This window comes from Pinus tabuliformis, chromosome 6 (assembly GCF_031772625.1).
Source record: "Pinus tabuliformis cultivar Carrire ecotype Pingquan chromosome 6, CPIR1, whole genome shotgun sequence".
In the NCBI taxonomy this organism is placed as follows: domain Eukaryota; kingdom Viridiplantae; phylum Streptophyta; class Pinopsida; order Pinales; family Pinaceae; genus Pinus; species Pinus tabuliformis.
The window spans coordinates 824,481,118-824,505,569 of record NC_142292.1 but is presented as its reverse complement, the minus strand read 5'-3'; the positions used below and the strand labels follow the sequence as shown (position 1 = coordinate 824,505,569).

General features: G+C 35.2%; 2 protein-coding genes across 4 annotated transcripts; both read left to right on the top strand.

The window, feature by feature from the left end:
* Positions 1 to 12,344: 12,344 nt before the first annotated feature.
* On the top strand, positions 12,345 to 18,156 carry LOC149261368 (uncharacterized). 3 transcript variants are annotated; one of them, XR_016248434.1, is made up of 5 exons: positions 12,363 to 12,524; positions 12,646 to 12,741; positions 13,137 to 13,405; positions 16,989 to 17,084; positions 17,784 to 18,075. XR_016248434.1 is itself a non-coding variant. In XM_089381674.1 (3 exons), exons 1-3 carry the CDS (start codon positions 12,467 to 12,469, stop codon positions 17,948 to 17,950), a joined length of 321 nt encoding a protein of 106 aa, XP_089237800.1. In that variant the 5' UTR covers positions 12,345 to 12,466; the 3' UTR covers positions 17,951 to 18,097. The 3 variants fall into 3 exon arrangements, 2 of the variants coding, with proteins under 2 accessions (XP_089237800.1, XP_089237805.1); XM_089381674.1 differs by lacking the exons at positions 13,137 to 13,405; positions 16,989 to 17,084 and having other exon boundaries at positions 12,345 to 12,524; positions 17,784 to 18,097; XM_089381679.1 differs by lacking the exons at positions 12,363 to 12,524; positions 12,646 to 12,741; positions 13,137 to 13,405 and adding an exon at positions 15,786 to 16,866 and having other exon boundaries at positions 17,784 to 18,156.
* Positions 18,157 to 18,687: 531 nt separating this feature from the next.
* On the top strand, positions 18,688 to 22,416 carry LOC149261367 (uncharacterized). The gene is made up of 3 exons (XM_089368772.1): positions 18,688 to 19,436; positions 19,629 to 19,800; positions 22,270 to 22,416. The coding sequence occupies exons 1-3, from the start codon at positions 18,688 to 18,690 to the stop codon at positions 22,414 to 22,416; spliced, it is 1,068 nt and encodes a 355-aa protein (XP_089224898.1).
* The last annotated feature ends 2,036 nt before the right edge of the window (positions 22,417 to 24,452 follow it).

Below are 24,452 nucleotides of genomic sequence, written 5' to 3'. Positions count from 1 at the left end.
CCTTAGAATTTTCTCTTAAATATGATGTGATGGATGGTGGTTGATACCCATAAAGTGCCATAAATGGGGTCATTTTTGTTGTTGTACGGAAGGAAGTGTTATACCACCATTCAGCAAGAGGCAACCATTTGACCCATTGTGTCTGTTTATCAGATACAAAGCAACAAAGATATCCTTCCAAACATTTGTTTACTATCTCAGTTTGCCCATCAGATTGAGGATGATAAGATGAGCTATGAGCTGACTGAGTACCAAGACAAGAAAATAATTCTGTCCAAAAATTTCCAGTAAAAATGGGATCTCTGTCACTTACAATAATCTTTGGGTTTCCATGTAGCTTTTGAATTATTTCCATAAATGCAGTAGAAACTGTACTGGCTTTAAATGGATGTGATAATGCACAAAAGTGTGCATACTTGGTAAGTCTGTCAACTACCACCATGATTACACTCTTTCCCTCAGACTTGGGTAAACCTATGATAAAATCCATTGAAACCTCCTCCCAACGTTGGCTTGGAATGGATAAAGGTTGTAATAGACCCGGTGTCTTAATTGTTTCAACTTTATTTTGTTGGCAAACCAAACATTCCGCCACAAACTTTTGAATATCTGATTTAAGGCCATCCCAAAAAAATTCCTTCTTAACCCTGTGGTAAGTTTTTAAAAATCCTGAATGCCCTCCTAAAGGAGAAGTGTGCAATTCCATAAGAATTTTTTGTTTTAGCTGGGAATTCTTACAGAGGTATAAGCGATCTTTGTACCATAACGAATCATTTTTCCAGCTAAATGTATCAGATGTACTGGAATCTTGTTGTAGCTTTCGAATAAGTGCCCACACTTCTTCATCATTCTTCCATTCCTCCCTTGCTTCATTTATCCAATCTGGTTGGATAATAGAAATGGCGCACAACAATGCTTCCACATCCTCATCCTTTCTTGAGAGTGCATCTGCCACCACATTTTGCTTCCCTTTTTTGTAGATGATTTCGAAGTCATAACCCAACATCTTTGTGACCCACTTTTGTTGCTCTTCAGAGGATAATCTTTGTTCTAAAAAGTATTTAAGGCTATCATGATCCGTTTTTACCTTGAAGTGTCTTCCCATTAGGTAGGGTCGCCATTTCTTAAGTGCATGGAGTATTGCCAACATTTCCTTCTCATAAATAGCTTTGCTTAAAAACTTTCCCTTGATTGGACAACTTTCAAAAGCAATGGGTCTTTCATCTTGCATTAGAACAGCACCAATTCCATTTCCTGAAGCATCACATTCCACAATAAAGGTTTTTGTGAAGTCTGGTGTAGCTAAGACCGGTGCTTGGCACATTGCCTCTTTAAGATGTTCAAAGGCCTTTGTTGCTTCCGGAGTCCATGAAAATGCATCTTTTTTCAATAATGTTGTTAGAGGTGCTGCTATTCTCCCATAATTCTTAACAAACTTGCGATAATACCCTGTCAACCCAAGAAATCCTCGCAGATGCTTTATGGATGTGGGGATTTTCCATTCCTTAATGGCTTTAATTTTGCTAGGGTCTACCTTAACTCCTTCATGAGATACAATATGACCCAAATATTCCACCTCCTGGACTCAAAGAAACATTTGGATCTTTTTGCATATAATTGTTTCTCCTCCAATAGTTGTAGCACCTTGTCAACATGTTCAACATGATCCTTCCAAGACTTGCTGTAGATTAGTATATCATCAAAAAATACTAACACAAATTTTCTAAGGAATGGTTTGAAAATTGAATTCATCAAACCTTGAAATGTTGAAGGTGCATTGGTAAGGCCAAAAGGCATGACCAAAAATTCATAATGACCCTCATGAGTTCTAAATGTCGTTTTCGGAATGTCTTCAATCTTCATTCTGATTTGATGATATCCCGAACGAAGATCCAACTTGGTGAAGTAAATTGATCCATGCAATTCATCCAGTAATTCATCAATGACAGGAATGGGAAACTTATCTTTAATAGTGAGCTTGTTGAGCTCCCTATAATCTGGACACATGCGCCATGATCCATCCTTCTTGTGCACCAATACTACTGGAGCAGAGAAAGAACTTTGACTTGGTTGAATTATACCAGCCTCTAGCATTTCTGCAACCATACGTTCAATTTCACTTTTTTGGACATAGGGATATCTGTACGGCCTGATGTTTGGAGGAACACTTCCTGGAATCAGATGAATAGCATGATCATGATCACGCATAGGTGGGAGACCTTTGGGAGTCTCAAATACCTTGGAATGATTGTCCAGGACTTTTTGGAGATCTGGAGAAATAGATGATTCCAATGTGGAAACATCTAGCGAACATAATTGTGCAATTACACCTCTTTGCTCCTTTTTTAGAAGCTTTGTCATACCATTAGAGCTGATTATCTTTCCTGGTTTCCCTGCAATACCCCTTAATTCAACTTCCTTTCCTTCCATAGAAAATTTGATGAAAATTTCTTGAAAATTAAAAGTTATTGTACCCAAGGATTGTAGCCATTGGACTCCTAGTACAACATCGGCACCTCCCATTGGAATGGAAAGCATTGGGCTAGTCAATACATATTCTCCCATGGATAGCTTGATATTATGGCACTTTCCAGAGCAATTTATTGTTCCTCCATTTGCAATCATTACTTGACACTCTTGTGCTGATATAGGAAGCAATTCAATTCTTTTGCTACCTTACAATGAATAAAATTGTGGGTGCTTCCTGAATCAATCAAAACTATTACCTTTTTTCTTCTTGATTTGTCCTTCTATCTTGATGGTTTGAGGAGTGGTAATTCCTGCTAATGCATTACAAGATATGGTTGGATTTATTTGTTCTTCATCTAGGCTTTGTTCCTAGAGTATATCCTCTTCTTTTGACCTTTCTTTCTCCCTTTCTTCTTCCTCTTCACAATCTATGTAGAATAATTTCTTCTCAGCACACTTATGGCCTTTAGTGTATTTGCTATCACAACTGTAACAAAGGCCTTTTGCTATTTTTTCTTCCAATTGTTGTGGTGTCAACCTTATAGGTTGTGGAAGACTAGGAGCAACAACACTTCCATCTTTATAGTTGTGAGTGGTATGCTTCCTGGTTGCCATAATTTTGCTTTCTATTTTTCTTGCTAACCTGAATGCTTTCTCTAATGAATCAGGTTCCCAAAGGCGAACATCATGTTGGATATTATCCTTTAAAGACCCTATGAACACATCAATCCTACGCTCCTCTGGAATATCTTTTACCCTGATGTTCAATTTTTGGAACTCCTCAATGTGCTCCATTATTGAACCCTTTTGTTTGAGACTTATCCATTGGCTAAAAAAAGTGTTGCTTTTTGTATCCTCATAATGTGCTACCAATTCTTCCGTAAAAATTGCCCAAGTGATAAATTGTTTACGAGAGCAAAGCCATTGATACCATACAAACTGATTTGGTTCTAAATATAAAGTTTCCATACATACCTTTTGTGTGTTTTGCACATTATTGAGATCGAAGAATTGCTCCCTCTGTAATATCCATGTGGCAGGATTCTTGCCATCAAAATTCCTCATATCGATTTTTGCAATATGGTGAGTCTTCGATCCAACATTTGTGTCTATGCAATCATGATTAACATTTCTTTTATTCTCATCATAAGTTTCCTTTAGTACCCTTTCGCCCTTAGTGCCCATTTCTTGTAGCAACTTATTCATATTTATCTTCAATTCGTCCATGTTTGTCTTCAAATCTGTCTTCAAATCTGACATGTCCCTCTTCGAATCATCCATCTTAGCTTCCATGCCCTTTATCTTAGATTCCACGCCATTTATATTAAATTCCACGCCATTTATCTTAGCTGCTGTTAGCTTTTGTGAGCGTGACATGTGTTGCACTTGTTCTTGTAATTTTGATATATCATGTAGCATTTCTTCCTCTTCTTCATGAGTCATGCTAGAGCTTTCAGGTTCCTTACTAGGTGTTTGCATTTTCTTTCGGGGCATTAGTTACCGATAATAATGCTCTACTATTCCCTTTGAATTCCTTCAAAATAAATTTTCAAACCAAGCTTAAGCAAAAATTTAAGAAAATTTACACACATTTTCTCACTTTGTAGGAGCTCAATATTGTCTCTGATGTATCTCTGTACCTTCCAATCATCTAGTTCTGAATTTGTGAGCTATAGTAGCCCTCTGTGTCCTCTTTCCAATGCCACAAGTTTGACCCAAATTGGATTCTCCAAGGAAGAGTTATGCGAAATCTCCCACAGTGACTTGCTTATAGACTAATTCAGTAGAGCGACGTTGTACGACGTGCCACGAGTCACTCTTTCGACCTCTGGATCTGAAAAATGCATACAAGAAACTATAGTCCGTGCTCTTTCTGCAACTCCTGACGAAATTTCAATCTGATCCCTAGAGAGAAAGTTATGACGATTTTCCCCAGGTCACCTGTTTGGAATGTAATTCAGGAGTCTGCAAAAATACCAACTTCCTCAGATCATAACTCCGCAAAAATAGCGCTAAAAGCTCTGAAATTCGGACCCAAGGTTCAGTACGATGTCTTCTCAAATGGGTTTTTTCTGCGACTTCTGAAACTTCATAGAAAAAAAGTTATAGCGAAAATGCCACGATGACCTGTTTGGAGCAGCGAAACCCTAGAATCCAAAGCTCTGATACCAAATGTTATGAAACCAACTCAAGAAAAGATAGAAAAGATAGATCAACGCCTTAGAATTCAGCCTCTTCGAGGGGGAAACCTCCTTTACATTATATTAGATATCATTTTGGGATTCAACTACGTTAAGTAAGATCTTACTTAACGCAGTTGAATCCCAAAATGATATCTAATATAATGCACAGCGTAAAAACCCCATAGTCTAGATTTTATTTATTAGATTTAAATTAAGAACTTATAACCAATTAACTAACCACAATTAAATGTATATCATTTCAACTTATTTTTAATTTTAGAGGGCTTATTTAATTTTATTTTATAAAGCATCCATGTTAGTGAATGGACAAAATGTAAGTCTATTTTTTACAGATTAATGTATAAATTTATACATAATAATATGACCCTTGGAAAGTTTGAAAATCCACAAAAACCTTTGATGCACTTACAAGGAAAGAACTTGTGTCTATAATCCAACTAAGTATGCACTTAAAATCATTGTAAAAGAAAACTCAACCCATCCAAATATAGTTCTAACAATAGTGAATAAATTCAAATACCTCACAATACAACAACCACAAAATGTAAGAAAATGAAGGATACAAATACTAAGAACAATATACAGAAATACCTTAGCAAGAGATATTATAATTTAGTTAGAAAAAAAAATAGAGGGCGGTGAACCTTAACCAATGGATTTGTTTCTAATTTTCTAGTTTTCCAAAAGCATAGAGAGCACAAAAATAGTTGAGAAATTCAAAAATTAAATTTAGAAACAAAAACAAAGTTAAGATTAAAGTTATTTTTTTTAAATTAAACTTTATAAAAGAAATTTTTACCACATTTAATAAATAATTCAAAAGATCAGAAATACCTTAACAAGAGATATTATAATTTAGTTAGAAAAAAAAAATAGAGCGCGGTGAACCTTAACCAATGGATTTGTTTCTAATTTTCTAATTTTCCAAAAGCATAGAGAGCACAAAAATAGTTGAGAAATTCAAAAATTAAATTTAGAAACAAAAACAAAATTAAGATTAAAGTTATTTTTTTAAAATTAAACTTTATAAAAGAAATTTTTACCACATTTACTAAATAATTCAAAAGATTAGAAATCATCGATGGGGGTATATGAACATGGTACACGTGATAACAGGGAGGGTGCTCGCCACCCCACTGAATCCCACGATGATTTAGGCGGGGGGTGGCGTGGCATGCCCCCTCGATGCGCAAATTCGTGTGGGGAAAAAATTATTTAATGATGATTACCGTCATGGTATGTCTCTGGTACATGAGGGAAGTAATGTTGGGGAGAGTGGTAACAGTCTTGAGTTTGTTTTAGTGGTTGGAACTTTGGTTTTGTTGCCATGTTCACTGTAATAATGACTCCATCCACCAACCTTGGATGATGCTCGAAGAATTGACAGGGAAATTTATTAAAGGTTGTTCCTCCTTTTTGGTTTGTCTAGTGTTAAAGAGGTTAGTGTTGAAATCTAAGGTTGATAAGCATTTTGGATGTCAAGATTTAGAGGAAGAGTTCTTGTGGTTACTGTTGGCATGTTGTTGAGGTAGGGGAGAGAAACAAACTCAAATTAGTTGAGCAATGACAAGTGAATTACATAATATAGGCTTCTTTGCTATGGGTGGTGATTGGGTCTTTGGTAGCGGCTCTCTTCTAGACAGTGCAGGGCCTAGGCACAAGATAAAATGAAATCTCATTATGGTTTGGTTTCATATCACACTTGTTGTATTGTACTGATTGCATTGGTACTTTTGGCCTTTTCCTGGTGGTATTAAATGTGATGTTGCTCAAATTCATGGCGTAATAGGTTTCTTGTTATGGGTTGAGTTTATTTATATTCTTTTCATGTTGTGGGGATTTAGATTGTGAGGGAAGGTTCAACACTTAGGTTTTATGTCTAGCTGCCTCTGTTTTTGGTGCTTTGATGATTTTCTTTGGCATGAAAGTTTGATAGTTAATCAACCATTTGTTTGGTGGGTTGAGAAGTTTCAATTTAATAACTTTTGTAGGGACCTCGACCTAGGGAAATTGGGTGTTGGGTGAGGCATGGCATTACTTGGGGGTGGGGTTTAATGATGGTTCCCTATGTGGAAGTTTGTATCATTATGTTATGACTGCAGTTATTTGGTGTTAGTTTTTTATTGTGGTGTTGCCAATTCAAGGATGCCTCTTCAGTGTGGTCGTGCATGGAAAGGGGTCGACGAAATAGGTCAATATAGAAGGATTTGTAGTTTGGGTTCTCCTAAGGGTAAGGAAGTGGCTCTTGATTCAACAAGGCCACCTAATTATCCAGTGAATGAGCCTAGCCAGGTCGACGTTGGGGATAAAATCAGTCAAATCAGATTTCTTGTAGTTCAGATCAATAGGGATAGACATGATGACAGGAATGAAATTATAAGAAGAATTTCGGCGTAAATCACATGTGGAAAACCTTTGTTGATGCGTTTCGAACCAACCAGTGTGGTTCATCGTCAAGACAAGTTGAATGAACAGATCTTGCTTTGCATATTAAATAGATAGGGCAAAACATTCTAGACTAGGTAACGACTATAATGACAACGGCTAGATTTGACCAGGAAATGGCTAGTTGACTTTGATAAGGGTTAAAAACTTTATTAAATGAGTTAATATTCTTATTAAAATACGAAAAGGATCATTTTATAATTATAAATATATATTAGAATAAGTAAATTTGAATAAGTAAATCATAAAATAAATTAATCTAAAATTGTTAGTTATAAAGTTATTATATATAAATATTAGTTAGTTATAAAAGTAAAAATAGAGTAAATTATATTTTAATCAAATTATAAGTTAAAGAGACATATATTTATAAATATATATTAAAATTAATTAATTATAAAATAAATCAATTTTAAATTAATGGCTAAAAAGTTTTTTAAATATTAGAGAATTCAAGGGTTAGGAAAAATATTATAATTATAAAGGGACACATAATTGTAATAAATAGTTAATAATATTATAATTATAGTAATTAAATTTTCTTCCTAATAAATAATTAAAAATATTATAATATATTATAAATTCGAATGTAATTCCATTTTATTTTATTCATTTATTATCCTTTGGTTATTAATATATTTAATTATTTTTTAATTTATTCAATTTAAAACACTAGGGATAAGTAAAGGGGGATAATAAACTATTAAAGAATATTGGTTAAATTTTTATTTATTTATATCTTCTAGGAAAAAATAAATAGAATGAGTGACACATTTTAAAAAACAAGAAGGTGAAGAACAGGATCATTAGTAAAACACTGAGTCAAAGGAGAAACTCTAGGAGGAATTAAAAGATATGGCTCAAATGAGAAGGATTTGGGAAATATAGGGGAAACCTCGAAAGCTCGAAAAGGTTAAAAAGGGGGGGGGTGAGGGAAAAGGAAAGCAAGACTAAGAAGAAAGGGTATGGGTCCAGTAGCTACTGGTCTTCCAGCCATCATCTCTATTGAGATTGTTAGGCCTTCTTTCAATTTCAATAGCTTCTCTGAATTTACGGTGATGGAACTATGCAACCTTGGCAATAACCTTGGCCTCATCTATACAAACCTGATGCTTGGTCTTTTTCGCATGCTCTGCTAACACTAAAGACTTGGTTCTAACATGTCTTAGGTTAGCTGCATGTTCGTTGATCCTTTGGTGGATGGAGTGCCTTGTTTCCCCGATATAACGGGTCCCACAAGAACAAGGGATGAAATAGGCACCCTTCATGTCTTTAGGGTCAATGGGATCTTTCACCGATCGGAGGGATTTACGAATGGTGTTGAGGGGCATAAAGGTTGACAGAATGTCATACTTTTTAAGGATCCGAGCAATCTTGTCTGTGGTTCCCTGGACATAGGGAATATGGACACCTAGCAGGCGTTCTTTAGGTTCTTTTTTAATTAACGAATTTTTAGAGGTTTTAAGGAAAGCCTTCTGACCTAGGTACCTACTATAGCCATTCTCCACAAATACATTAAGGAGATGGGATTTCTCCTTATCGAAGCTCTCATTATCAGAAATCCTAAGGGCACGATTAGCCTCCCTTAGGATTTATGATAATGAGAGCTTCGATAAGGAGAAATCCCACCTCCTTAATGTCTTTGTGGAGAATGGCTATAGTAGGCACCTAGGTTAGAAGGCTTTCCTTAAAGCCTCTAAAAATTCGTTAATTGAAAAAGAACCTAAAGAACGCCTGCTAGGTGTCCATCTTCCCTATGTCTAGGGAACCACGGATAAGATTGTTCAGATCCTTAAAAAGTATGACATTCCCTCAACCTTTAGGCTCCTCAACACCATTCGTAAATCCCTTCGATCGGTGAAAGATCCCATTGACCCTAAAGACATGAAGGGTGTCTACTTGATCCCTTGTTCTTGTGGGACCCCCTATATCGGGGAAACAGGGTGCTCCATCCACCAAAGGATCAACGAACATGCAACTAACCTATGACATGGGAGAACCAATTCTTCAGCATTAGCAGAGCACGTGGAAAATACCAAGCATCAGGTTCGTATATATGAGGCCAAGGTTATTGTCAAGGTTGCGTAGTTCCATCACCATAAATTCAAAGAAGCTATTGAAATTGAAAGAAGGCCTAACAATCTCAATAGAGTTGATGGCTGGAAGATCAGTAGCTATTGGATCCCTGCCCTTTCTTCTTAGTCTTGCTTTCCCTCCCCCCCCCCCTTTTTACCTTTTTGAGCTTTCGAGGTTTCCCCTATATTTCCCGAATCCTTCTCATTTGATCCATATCTTTTCATTCCTCCTAGAGTTTCTCCTTTGACTCAGTGTTTTACTAATGGTCCTGTTCTTGACCTTCTTGTTTTTTAAAATGTGTCGCTCATTCTATTTATTTTTTCCTAGAAGATATAAATAAATAAAAATTTAACCAATATTCTTTAATAGTTTATTATCCCCCCTTTACTTATCCCTAGTGTTTTAAATTGAATAAATTAAAAAGGAATTAAATATATTAATAACCAAAGGATAATAAATGAATAAAATAAAATGGAATTACATTCGAATTTATAATATATTGTAATATTTTTAATTATTTATTAAGAAGAAAATTTAATTACTATAATTATAATATTATTAACTATTTATTATAATTATGTGTCCCTTTATAATTATAATATTTTTCCTGGCCCTTGAATTCTCTAATATTTAAAAACTTCTTAGCTATTAATTTAAAATTGATTTATTTTATAATTTATTTATTTTAATATATATTTATAAATATATGTCTCTTTAACTTATAATTTGATTAAAATATAATTTACTTTATTTTTACTTTTATAAATAACTAATATTTATATATAATAACTTTATAACTAACTATTTTAGATTAATTTATTTTATGATTTACTTATAATTAATTTATTTTTAATTTATTTATTTTAATATATATTAATTCAAAATTTATTTAAATTTATTTATTTTAATATTTATAAATATATGTCCCTTTAACTTATATTTTAATATAATTAACTATTTATAAATTACTCTATTTTTAACTTTTATAGCTAACTAATATTTATAATAACTTTGATAACCAACAATTTTAGATTAATTTATTTTATGATTTACTTATTCAAATTTACTTATTCTAATATATATTTATAATTATAAATGTTCCTTTTCATATTTTAATAAGAATATTAACTCATTTGATAAAAAATTTAACCTTTATCAAAGTCAACTAGCCATTTCCCAGTCAAATCTAGCCGTTGTCATTATAGCCGTTACTTGGTCTAGAATGTTCTGCCCTATCTATTTAATATGCAAAGCAAGATCTGTTCATTCAACTTGTCCTTACGATGAACCACACTAATTGGTTTGAAACGCATCGAAAAAGGTTTTCTACATGTAATTTACGCTGAAATTCTTCTTATAACTATTATGGATCACAAAAGCCTCAATTCAACAAAGGAATGAAATTATTTATTTTCTAAATGATCTTCAAAGAAATCAATGGTACATGTAGGACAAACTAGCAAGCCTGAAAAGGGGACAATGGAATCTATAGGAAAAGCTAGACCATATGGAGGGTCGTATGACCCATATGAAGAAGCACACTCCCTACGATTTCAGGTCTTTGTCGTCACTTGTTTCAAAACCATATAATCCTACTATGATAACTTCATCATATTCATAATGCCTTTCGGATGTACTCTGATTTTGATGGTGTTTTGTTTCTTAGTCCCTTTCCATTTTTGAATGGTTAAATTTTTTTGGCAATGTATGATCTTCTTTGGAAACTACCTACTAGCCAAAAAAATCTATGGTGATTAAGGTGAGTAGGATTTTTGAAATCCATGGACAATGACGTAATAATTTGGCATAAAGAGAAAAGTTGAGTTTACCAAACAAAAAGATTTAAAAAATGTAACCATATGGTGGGAACATCGAAAGAATTTTGTAGGTGTTACTGAAAACAATTCTTCATAGGTAAATGCAATTATTCACGATAAGGTCTTTGTTTTATATGTACTAGCATAAAATCAAGATCTTTTTCAACTATAAACAATAGAAATAGATCATTGTAAGAATTTTAATAGCATGTTCAGAAATCAAGATATGTTCACACATGTGAAACACTTTAAAACATGTTTAAAAATCAATACACTTAGTTAAAAGTCTTAAAAAAAGGAAACCAAGAAAAACACTAATCATATGCATCATGAATATTAAAGAGATATTTACATTATTGGATCACTTATGTGTAAGATATTATTGTGATTATTCAAATAAATAAAATACAATTTAGCCCACTTAAAATATATATAATTTAAATATAATAACATTAAATGAAATTAACTTCAACTAATTTTAAATTTTTAAGTATTTTAATATTTATAAACTAAATTAAAGGGGAATTAAATTTTAATGACACTTTAAAAAATCAATTACAATTTTATATAATAAGTATTTAAAAGATTATATTAATAATTCATAATCGTACAGATGTATCAGTGAACATAACATATGCTATAAGCATCTACATATGTAATTTTTCATATTAATGAAATATTACGGATTTTTCCAGTGGAAAAAATTCATAATCAGTCTTATCTAAAATACAACGATGGAAGATATGTTACCATATTAATGGTCAATGCATGTCTTTTTCTTAATGGTTTGAATGGATCAACACCGTGTTCCACACTCAATATTAAATAGTTATTTATCAAAACACTCATCTGATGACATAATTCTTTTGAACCTATCTTCATGTGAGTTGACTGCTCTCGGCCACCATTATGGTCTCAATGTTAGAAGGGAGTATGAGTTGGGGGAAGTGGGCATGAGCCGTGTAAGGGAATTTTATATTATTAATGTTGCATTTGGTTGATGGTGATGCAGTGGGAGCCATGCAGGTAAATAGTTTTATATCATTATCCTCATTTTGATTTATATATTTATATAGAATAATTTTATGTTATTATTATTGTTATCATTTTGATTGGTATTATTATGAGGTATTTCACCGTTAGATATTGTACACAATGTCAACGGAATTTTACTTTAATGCTCAGGCCTGTGAGGACTAGACACTTGTCCTGCCTTTTGAGGATGCCATTTTTTTTAATGCATAGGGAGGCACCACTGATGGAATATTAATGATCTCAGCAATGACGTCCGCAGATGTAAAGTTCAAAGAAATTGTTGCACGCCTTCATGTCTATCAATAATTTATAAATACAGTAAATCTCAGCTCTAACTCTATATTGTATATTGACCTCTGAAACATAAGCTTGACATTAGAGAAGTGAGTACTCATCCATTGGAGTAAGGTTCTTCAGACAATGGCGTCGAGAGGGAATCTTATTTTTATTCAGATTCTAAGTTTGTCTCTTTCAGCAGGTGCGTATAGGGTTCTAAATTTTAACAGTGTGGATTCAAATTTTGAGGTCTATTCTAACAATTTTAATGAAAAGTTTGTCTTCACATTTTGGGTTTTTTATCTAACATGTTATATGGACAGGTGTTATGTTTCTAACAGTACTGGCATTCACTGAACAAGGATCTGTTATGCTTCGAACATTGTTGGCATTCATGGCAGAAGGAAGTTGGAAGACAGGTTTGTTTCTCTATTCTTTTAGTTGAAGAGGCAATATTTTGGCTGGATGGTGGAAATTTTTAAATATTTAGATTATAGTGGTTAAACTTTAGAATTTTGGATATTTTTACTGTTTTTAATGACGCTAAATCCATTTTCACTTTAAAAATATATATATTCAAATACTTAAACGCTGAATCCATTTTCATCTTTCAAAAAATATATATATTCAAATATTCAAACACTCTTACAATTAAATTTCTTGGAAAAACAAAACATATTTCTTAAATTCACCATCCAAACAAGATAATCACCTCTTTACTATAATTCTATTTTATTTTTCCAATTGATATATTTCCCTACTCCCTGCAATAAAATGTTTGATTATCTGACTTCTATAATGTTTGAATGTATAGTGTGTCCTCCCTATTGCTTGGAAGTGTCATACACAAGTTGCTCGTCTACAGGAGAGGAACTACATATCGAACCGTACTGCAATTGCTGTTTTGTCGAAGAAGCAATACCGGTTGGAGGCAACTGCACTCTGCATCTCATCGATGGCAGCCAGTTTCTTTGTTATTGATCGAACAGTAATCTTTGTGCCAGTTGCACATTCTGTACATGGTTGACTTTGCTCCCAATTGCAGATTTTGTGCAAGGTTGATTTAAATTTACAATATTGAAGGTATAAGGTTGATTTAAATTTACAATATTGAAGGTTGATTTAAATTTACAATATTGAAGATTTAAATTTACGCTGAAGTATTTAACAATGTTAATTTACATACTGTTATTTCACCAGCATAGATCCATCTTAAGTAAGGATTTAACATGAGCTGAGAAGGATCAAATTTACTCACTTGTAAAATTCTCAGTGCAAAATACAATCTATTATTTTTCATTGTTTAAATTGTATTTTTGAATACTAAATAGAATTTATATATGACTAAAAACTTACTTTTTTATGATATATACATAAAAATATTTAAATGATATATAATATTATACATAATTTACATTAAAATGTAACTTTTACATCACATGTATATCTAAACATTTTATCAAGCAATTTAAAATGATTTTTAATTATTAATATATTTTTAAATATATGTCAATATTAATTTTTATTAAAATATTTTATTGATAACTTACATTAATATTTTTTATATACAACATTAAAATGTTTTATTTTATCCCGGATGCCGGTGAACAACAAGGACAATGAGGTGGCGGTCGAATGGAATGGCATGTGGCTAGACCACATGGCCTTCCGTAGTATGGCACAGTGGTCTAAAATTGGCATCAACAGCAGCCATAAATGCCATTTAAAGAGGCACCATCTCCCACCTATAAGCAACCACCCACCTCGGCTCTGCGCAGACATGAATTCCAGGGATAATCTTACCACTGCACCTATCCATCATTCTCTGCCACTACAACGCCTCTGCCCTCAAGCCACTGCAGCACCCAGCTCCCGCACAACTACCGAGAGACGCTCCCACCTTCTCTGCTGCATTGATTTCGACCCGGAAATTCACTTCATTGAGAGTCTGGATTGCCATTTGGTCTTCCACTCGGCCTCTGCTGCTAGTCCATCCGCTGAGCAATCCACAAATTCAACTGAGCCTCTGCATCACTCTGAGCCCAATCCAGAAAGGAATTCTCAAACTTCTGAAGCCAATATGCCAAGAATGCGTCATCGTATGCGTAGTCGTAGGGGAGGAAGCAGAGGAAGTCTTAATCGTCCCCATCACTCTCCAGTTTCTGATTCCACTTCTTCTCTAGCCGAGCAGACTACTGGCTGCTACCCAAATACCCGTAGTGGAAGAGGCCACTCTCAATCTTACAGCCTCCATTCGATGCCCCCTGCCTCGCCTCCCAGTGACTTTCCTTCCATTTCTGCCTCGCCTCCCAAAGGCACTCCATTCAATCCACAACAACATCTCCAGAATGCCCAATTCACATTTTGTTCATCCCTGAACAAGCCCATCATCTTTGCCACTCTCTCCATTTTCTTTCATGAGATGGAGCAACCAATTGAGGGACAGGCCACTGCAGGTGGCGGTCGCACCAAAGCAATTGGGGAGCAGGCCACTGAAGGTGGTGGCCACACCAAAGCAAAACTAGACATGGCTTAGACGAGCACCCACGGAGCAGGTAACAGGCAAACTGAGAAGTAGACGGGTCAAGCGGGGAAGGAGGCGGACAAGGACTAGCACGCAGACGAAGCCATGGACCCTTATCGCTGTTTCATCGAGGGAGAACATCCGATGCAGTAGGCAGGCAACACGGAGGCCTCGCAATAGGCAGGTGGCGACATGGAGGATTGTAGGTGCTTCATCGTGGAGGAACACCCATTGTCTACGCCTCGCTCCTAGTTAGCCACTTTGCTTGTCGCGTGTCCGCCACACAGCTCACCATGTGTTTGCCACACAGCCTGCCACGTGTCTATTTTTCTCAGGTTTTTAGAACTTTGCTTTCTAGCTTTTTTTATGGGGTTCTGGAAAAAACTGTTGGTTTTAGGTTCCTTGGTTGGTTTTTGTTTCACCATGAAAACTGATAAAAAAACTGTGCGCCTTTGCTGGTTTCCCTTGCATGGGCAGCAAGTTACTTGCATAAAATCAAGATCATACAACTGTGCGTCTTTGTTGTATGTGTACTTGCATAAAATCAAGATCTTTTTCAACTATAAACAATAAATAGATCATTGTAAGAATTTTAATATCATGTTTAAAAATCAAGGTATGTTCATACATGTGAAACACATGTTTAAAAATCAATACACTTAGTTAAAAGTCTTAAAAAAGGAAACCAAGGAAAACACTAATCATATGCATCATGAATATTGAAGAGATATTTACATTATTGGATCACTTATCTGTTGATTATTAAAATGAATAAAATACAATATAGCTCACTTAAAATATATATAATTTAAATATAACAATATTAAATCAAATTAACTTTAACTAATTTTAAATTTTTAAATATTTTAATATTTATAAACTAAATTAAGAAGTCAATTAAATTTTAATAGCACTTAAAAAATCAATTACAATTTTACATAATAATTATTTTAAAATTTATATTGATAATTTATAATCAATCTCATATAAAATACAACCTATATATGAAAGATATGTTACAATATTAATGGTCAATGCATGTATTTTTCTTAATGGTTTGAATGGATCAACACCGTGTTCCACACTCAATATTAAATAGTTATTTATCAAAACACTCATCTGATGACATGATTCTTTTAAACTTACTTGATCAGCTAATATTAAATAGTTATTTATCAAAACACTCAGCTGATGACATGATTCTTTTAAACTTACTTGATCAGCTCATAGATTAACCTATTTTCATGTGAGTTGACTGCTCTCCGCCACCATTATCGTCTCAATGTTAGAAGGGAGTATGAGTTGGGGGAAGTGGGCATGAGCTGTGTAAGGGAATTTTATATTATTAATGTGCATTTGGTTGATGGTGATACACTGGGATCCATGCAGGTAAATAGCTTTATATCATTATCCTCATTTTGATTTATATGTTTATATAGAATAATTTTATGTTATTATTATTATCATTTTGATTTGTATTATTATGAGGTATTTCACTGTTAAATTTTATACACAATGTCAACGGAATTTTAGTTTAATGGTTAGGCCTGTGAGGATTAGAGACTTGGTCCTGCCTTTTGAGGATGCCATTTTTTTAATGCATAGGGAGGCACCACTGATTTCATAAAAGACTGTAGCAGCACGTTTATAGGTAGCGTTTTCCAATTTTTGGGATCAGTTAAATAAATGAGCTGGAGCAGGGTTTATGCGAAACTATCCATCCGTCCATGCATACTTTCTCGTCTGTTGCGTTCGTTATATACCCAGAGATGGAATATTAATGATCTCAGCAATGACGATCCGCAAATGTAAAGTTAAATTGTTGCAAACCCTCATGTCTATCAATAATTTATAAATACAGTAAATCTCAGCTCTAACTCTATATTATCTAATGAGCTCTGAAACATAAGTTTGACATTAGAGAAGTGAGTACTCATAAACTGGAGTAAGGTTCTTCAAATCATGGCGTCGAGAGGAAATCTTATTTTTATTCAGATTCTAGTTTTGTTTCTTTCAGCAGGTGCGTATAGGGTTCTAAATTTTAACAGTGTGGATTCAAATTTTGGGGTCTATACTAACAATTTTAATGAAAAGTTTGTCTTCACATTTTGGGTTTTTTTCGCTAACATGTTATATGAACAGGTGTTATGTTTCTAACGGTACTGGCATTCACTGAACAAGGATCTGTTATGCTTCGAACATTGTTGGCATTCAGGGCAGAAGGAAGTTGGGAGACAGGTTTGTTTCTGTATTCTTTTAGTTCAAGAGGCAATATTTTTGTTGGATGGTGGAAATTTTTTGAATAGGTGGATTATAGTGTTGAGATTTTCTGTTTATTAAATTTAGCAAAAATATTATGTAGGGGACAACAATAGGATTAGTTGCTATATTATCTCCATTATTCTTGAGGAGGAGTTAATGCATCCTATATTTGTTGTGAGAGAATTATGATTCAGTTTTATACTCCAGCTATAAGAAATGTAAGCCCGTAGAGGATATGTGTGTAGAAAATAGGGTGACCTGAGAGTATGTGTGAATAATAAGATTGCCAATTTCTCTGTTTGGTGGATGTAGTCCAGATTGGTTGGGTGAGCCACGTTAAATCTTTGTGTTATTTTTATGATTTTGTATGTGCTATGTATGCCTTTTAATTTCCGCTGCGCATTGTTTGCATAGTCCATAAGCTTTAGAATTTTAAATGCCTTTGCTATTTTTTTTATGAAACTAAATCCATTTTCACCCCATATATATTCAAATATTCAAATACTCTTACAATTAAATTTCTGAAAAAACAAAACAGATTTCTTAAATGCACCATCCAAACAAGATAATCACATCCTTAATATAGTTCTATTTTAATTTTTTAATTGATATATCTCCATACTCCCTGCAATAAAATGTTTGATTAACTGACTTCTATAATGTTTGAATGTATAGTGTGTCCTCCCTATTGCTTGGAAGTGTCATATACAAGTTGCTCGTCTACAGGAGAGGAAGTATATGTCGAACCCTACTGCAATTGCTGTTTTCTCGAAGAAGCAATACCGGTTGGAGGCAACTGCACTCTGCATCTCATCGATGGCAGCCAGTTTCTTTGTTATTGATCGAACAGTAATCTTTGTGCCAGTTGCACATTCTGTTAATAGTTGACTTTGCTCCCCATTGCAGATTTTGTGCAAGCTTGACTATTTAAATTTACAATATTAAAGATTGATTCCGTGTACAGTTAATTTATATCAAACTTACAATTAACATAAACTCAAAGTTGATACAGCTATGAAAGCAAATAATCAAATTCAATATAAATAGTTACATCTACAAATATCATCATTGGAAAAAACAAATATCATCATTGAAAAAAATAGATTTTATTTTTTAATTTGTTTTTATGGAGTTGTCTTTAATAGGATTTTTTGGATTTTCTGGTGCTGGAATCTTGAATCTACTGGAAATTTTTGAAGTCAAATATTGATGTGTTATTTAAACTGGTTTTTTTAACTATATACATGGATTTTGAAAAACTCCTAGGGCACTTGGATTGTGAAAAGGTTACCCATCAAACTTGTGGTTTCAATAAATTCCTACTTGATTTTAAATAAATTAGACTTAAAAAACCCACAGGAAAAGCTTCCAAAAAGTCTCACTAAAGATAACTATGTTTTCTATCACTAAAATGTTGAAGTATTTAACAATGTTAATTTGCATACTATTATTTCAGCAGCATAGATCCATTTAAGTAAGGATCTAACATGAGCAGAGAAGGATCAAATTTTTCTTTTTTCAAGCTGAGAGAGGACTTCGAGAGGGATGTCCCCTTTCTCCTTTGCTATTCATACTGGTGATGAACTCTCTTAGTCTTCAGATTAACAAAGCCGTTGCGGAGAAGAGATGTCTTCCGGTTAAGATCTGTAAGAATATTTCCATCTTACATAATCTTTTTGTTGATGATGTTCTCATCTTTGCTATGCTCTGTAGGGCCTCCTGGGCTTGCATAAATGACATTCTCTCAAGATTCCAGAAGGCTACAGGCCTGTTTATAAACAAGGAAAAATCCTTCTTGTTCCATAATGATGTAAAGTTGGATATTGTTCAGTGGATTTCAGACCTGATGGGTATAGCTCCATATTCATTACATCACGGATTCAAATACCTGGGCTTCTCTTTAAAGGCAAAAGGATATACTATTAGGGATTGGCAATGGCTACTGGATAGGTTTTACAAGAAGATTGCACGATGGGAATATAAATTCCTCTCACTTGCCGGCAGACTTATATTAGCTCAGTCTGTCCTCTGTCAACTATCAGTCTACTGGGCTCACATTTTCTATCTTCCCAGCAGTATTATAAAGCAGATGAACAGGTTGATTGCTAACTTTCTTTGGGGAGGTCATGCATATCAGTGTAAAATTCATCTCGTAAAGATGGCCTCCATCTCTGTTCCAAAATGTATGGGTGGATGGGGCTTGAAAAACATCCGTTCCTTTGGTAATGCTCTTCTCTGTAAGTCTCTCTACAGAGGAATATATGGGGATGGGCCGTGGAGTAGACTTGTAAAGACTAAATACCTGAAGGGAAAGTCCGTAGACTTTTGGTATAGGAAGCGGATCCTTGGCACCAGAAGCGGCTCAATGATATGGAAAAGCCTGCGAAAAGTCAACCCATTTTTCATGAAAAAATTTTGCTGGACTTTATATTCTGGATCTAACATTTTTATTGCTTTTGACTCTATTTTATCTTGTCGGGGGTTCACATTTCCTCATCCACTGTTATATGATTTACATAGGTTGGGGGTCTTTACGTGGGACAAGTTGATTAAGGGATGGTCTGGAGCCTCTCCGATTTGGAAGGATGGGGAGGAGCTTCATTTGCCTCGTCAGACGCTTCCTCTATGGCTAAGGGTAAAAGCGAGACTTGACTGCTTGGGGATCTCCCGTACGGGCACTAATGATAGTCCGGTATGGTCTATCCATAGATCTGTGAGCGTCAAGAACATTTACGCTGACATGATTTCTGTTGTTGCCGAAAATCCTCCTCCTCTTTTTCCTCCATGTTTTTGGAAAGCTGCATGCCCGATGAAGATGATCATTTTCTCCTGGTTGTTATTTCGGAACAAAAATCTAACATGGGAGACTCTACAAAGGAGATGTTGGCAGGGTCCAAGTAGATGCTCCATGTGCCTCAATGCCTCATAATCAAATTTGCATATGTTCTTTCAGTGCCCTACGTCCCTCACAATCTGGTATGATTTGTCTACATATTTTGTTTTCCCTCACATCTTTTTTTCTTCTGTTCAAGAAGGTTTTCTCTGGTGGAGTAGACAATCCCCCTCTTGGAGATCGTTGTTCATTATCACTTGTTGGTATCTGTGGAACTGGAGGAATGCGCACATATTCCAAGACTCTAAGGAGCCTCTCCAGGCTATTCTTCAGCATATTCTGGCTTGCCATGATTCCTATCATTAATATCTTTCTGCAACAACATGTGATCCCATTTGATGCCGCGGGTTGTGATTCTGCATGAGGTCTCTGCCTTCAGATTGTCACTTTCTCTTTTGTTTTTGGTTCCTCTTCATATAGGCAGGGCGTAGCTGCTCTCTTCTTATTTGTTTTTTGAATGGAATTTCCTTTTTGGTACAGCCCTGTAAAGTTTTGTCACATCTCCATTATCAACTGATCCGGGAGATGTATATATATTGTCTCTGTTCTTTCTCATGTGCTCTTCTGAACTGGTCCGACATAATGTTTTTCTGTAAATGATGGTAGGCATTATCTGCCGGTATGGGAATTTGTTTTGCATCATTATGAAGAGGTCTGGGCATCCAAGCCAAATCATTCATTCTGAATTATGTATTCAAGATCTTTATATACTCTTAATATAAAGCTATGATGTTTTTTTTCTCTGAAAAAAAAAAGAGAAGGATCAAATTTATTCACTTGAAAAATTCTCTAGTGTGCAAAATAAATACAATGTGTTATTTTCCATTGTTTAAATTGTATTTTTGAATACTAAATAGAATTTATATACGACTAAAAACTTACTTTTTTATGATATATGCATAAAAAAAAATAAAAGATATATAATATTATACATAATTTACATTAAAATCTTTTACATCAATATATATCTAAACATTTTATCAGGCAATTTAAAATGATTTTTTATTATTAATATATTTTTAAATATATGTCAATATTAATTTTTATTAAAATATTTTATTGATAACTGACATTGAATATTTTTTATATACAACACTAAAATATTTTATTTTAACAAAAAAAATTATATATAGATTTATATGAAGTTAATATCCACATTAATTTGTTAATATTTATTTAAATCTCTTTTGAAATATTTTTTATACTCGTATATATTTTTACTTTTATTCAATTTTTTTGTTATAGTTGATATTATTTTTCCATTTAAAACTAATTTTTAATTTTATTTTAACAATAGACAAACTTACACCTCCCATATCCCATATACTACATTGTAAAATGAATCTCTAGATTCAATAATTAATGGGTAGAACTATTTGCGATTCAAAAATTTTTGTATTAATAAGTGGAGTTAGGAATTCTTATAAATGAAAGCGAGACAAATTGTTGATCAAACTTCAAAGTTTTTCGTTTCATGACTATTTTCCATTGTTACAGATAACGATAGGTTAATAAATAAATTTATTATCTTTTTATGTTGATATTTAATGGATTCTTGAAACTTCGAAGTTTTTCGTTTCATGACTATTTTCCATTGCTACAAATAACGATGGGTTAACAAATAAATTTATTGTCTTTTTTATGTTCATATTAATGGATTTCGATCTAATATCGCGATCTCTAACTTGAGAAGTGGATCTGAAATATTGAACTCCCACTATATAATGAAGCATCGGGTATAATTTCAGCGCTGGAGCATTAGTTGAAGTTCACATACTCTGAGCACTAAAACATTAAAACTTGATGTAACATCTAAACTATAAACCTTATATAAACTTTATAAAAATATATAAATAAAAAAGGTTGACATATTATTATTATTGACCTATAATCATTATAGGGTATATATATATTTAAATAGGTATATATTCACGGAAATATACGGGTAACATAAATTTTGTGTACATATCTTGAATGCGAATAAATGTTAATTAAATGGCAGGTAAGGAAATTCCGTTGGGGATCCTCTTGGTTAATTATGCACATAAATTTATGGTGTACTATATTGAATGGGCCCTTGTTCATAGCTCCACACAGCGGGCAAATGTTGTGGGGGACGATACCTCTGTTTGATCTTGCCATTTGTCTTGGCTTTTCATTATTGATCTTCTCTCTACGATCTGACGATAGGGATTGGATAGGGCTTAGCCCTCTAACCAATTCTTCGCGCCGAACCCCAGTTGTAACGCCCACGAGTCATTGGTGCAGTCGGGCGAGACGGGCACTACACCCACCAGGCGCGTTGAACCGAGTTTTGGCGAGAGTTGGCGACGGGTGCATAACGGGCGGGCGATGAGTCGTGCGGATGGAACGGTGAGTTGGGCACGTGCCCGAACGGGGCGACGAGCTGGCTAGGCGAGCGGGCAAGGTGACACGCGAAGAGTCGTTGGTAAAATGACTAAGTGTTGGAGCGCCGCAAAATTATATGGGTGGGCGCCCCACACCAAGTCGACGAGTTGGAAACGTGGTGAAACACCAAAAGTCAGGTCAGCTTGGCCATAGGCCGAAGCCCCCACTTTGGCGAGCCATCGTATAAACGGGTGAGGCATTGGTGGCAAAACATAACAACAACGGATCATCCCACAAGACAAGTGAGGAGCTCTGTGGTTAGGGTCAAGCTGACTTAGCAATGAGCTAGGATGAGGTCGCACGACGGGCGGTTGGAGTGAACGCAAAAATAGCGCGATAGCAGAGTCGGGTGGCAGTTCAACTACAGGGCGCGGGCAGACTTGGCGAACAAGCTGTAGGTCACACTGTCGGGTGAACGAGCCTACCACAATGAGTTGAACGACAGGAGTTTGGGTGTGGAAACTCATAGGCAGGGCAACTCGGTGAATGAGCGCCCGTCGGTCGGCACGACGAGCTCTAGTGGTAGCGAAGTTGGGCGGAAAATAAACAAAGAGCGGTGGGGCTGCACGAGCTACGGGCAAGTGCGCCCACGCTGAACCATACGGTAGATGCGACGGGCGTTCAGTGGAAATGCGGGTTGTGTCTCGGGTGAGGCTGAAAGGTGCAACAGCCAGGTTGGTGGACCGGCCAAGCTGCACGGCAGTGATTTTTGTAAAGTGTAAAAACGTCGGTCGAGTTCTTCTCCTGGTCATTTGTAAAGAAACAAAATTTTATTATAATTCTTACTTGCATACTATTGGACTGTGTCTCTTGTTGGTTGAATGTTTTATTAATGTATTTTGCACATTAATGTTTTAACATGGTAAATAAGATGAATGTTAGGCGTAGTTCGAGAAACAAATTAACAATGGAAAAAGTTAAGTGTTTGGCCGATGCCGGACGTTGGGAAATTCACGAAAAAATAATTGAGGGCGTGATAGATGGTTCATGAGAAGGAGATGACTGTGATCATCCACTTTTTGTAGGTATGGAGACATTACCTGATTGGGAAGCCTTTTGTTGTCAAGACTAACAATGTTGCAGCAAGTTATTTTGCATCACAACCAAAGCTGTCAACGAAGAAAGCTCATTGGCAAAACTTCTTGGCAGAGTTCGACATTGCTATTGAGTACAAACTGAGTAGACTCAATGCAGTTGTAGATGCACTTAGCGGGAAGGGGCAGCTAGCAGCATTGGAGGGGGAGGAAGACTAGGCAGCATGAAGTAGGAGTCAAGTACAGATGACAAAAGAGATGCAGAATAAGCTCAAGGAGAGCATTGAGACTAATACTCAGGCACAGAATATAGTGAAGCAGATAAAGGAGGGGAAGACACGAAAGTTTTTTCTCCGAGATGGACTCTTATTCTTTGGGAACCGACTCTATGTTCCAAAGTCATCTAGGCTTAGGAGGCACCTTTTGAAGGAATTCCATGATTCTCCATGGGCTGGCCACCTAGGGTAGCGTCGTTCTTTGGCATTATTGGAGAGAGGATTCTTTTGGGAAAATATGAGGGAGGATGTAGAGGAGTATGTACATACGTGCATCATTTTTCAGCAGGAAAAATCAGACACTCAAAGGTAGGGAGGATTGTTGCAGCCTTTACCGATTCCAGAGAGACCATGGATGAGTGTCTCAATGGACTTCATCACTCAGTTACCGCAGGTACAGGGGTATAATGGGATCATGGTCGTGGTCGATCGTTTTTCCAAATATGTTGTCTTCATTCCAATGAAGATACCCTGTGGAGCCAAGAAGAATGTGGAGTTGTTATTCAATAACATAGTGAAGTATTGGGGAATGCCATTGAGCATTGTGTTGGACTGAGATCCACGATTTACAGGCAGATTTTGGACCACATTGTTCAAGCTAGTCAGGACAGAATTGTTGATGAGTTTGAGTTACCATCCGCAGATAGATGGGCAGACTGAGCGAATCAATGCATTGCTGGAGGACTACTTGAGACATTATGTGACTGCTGATCAGAAGAATTGGCCAAAACTC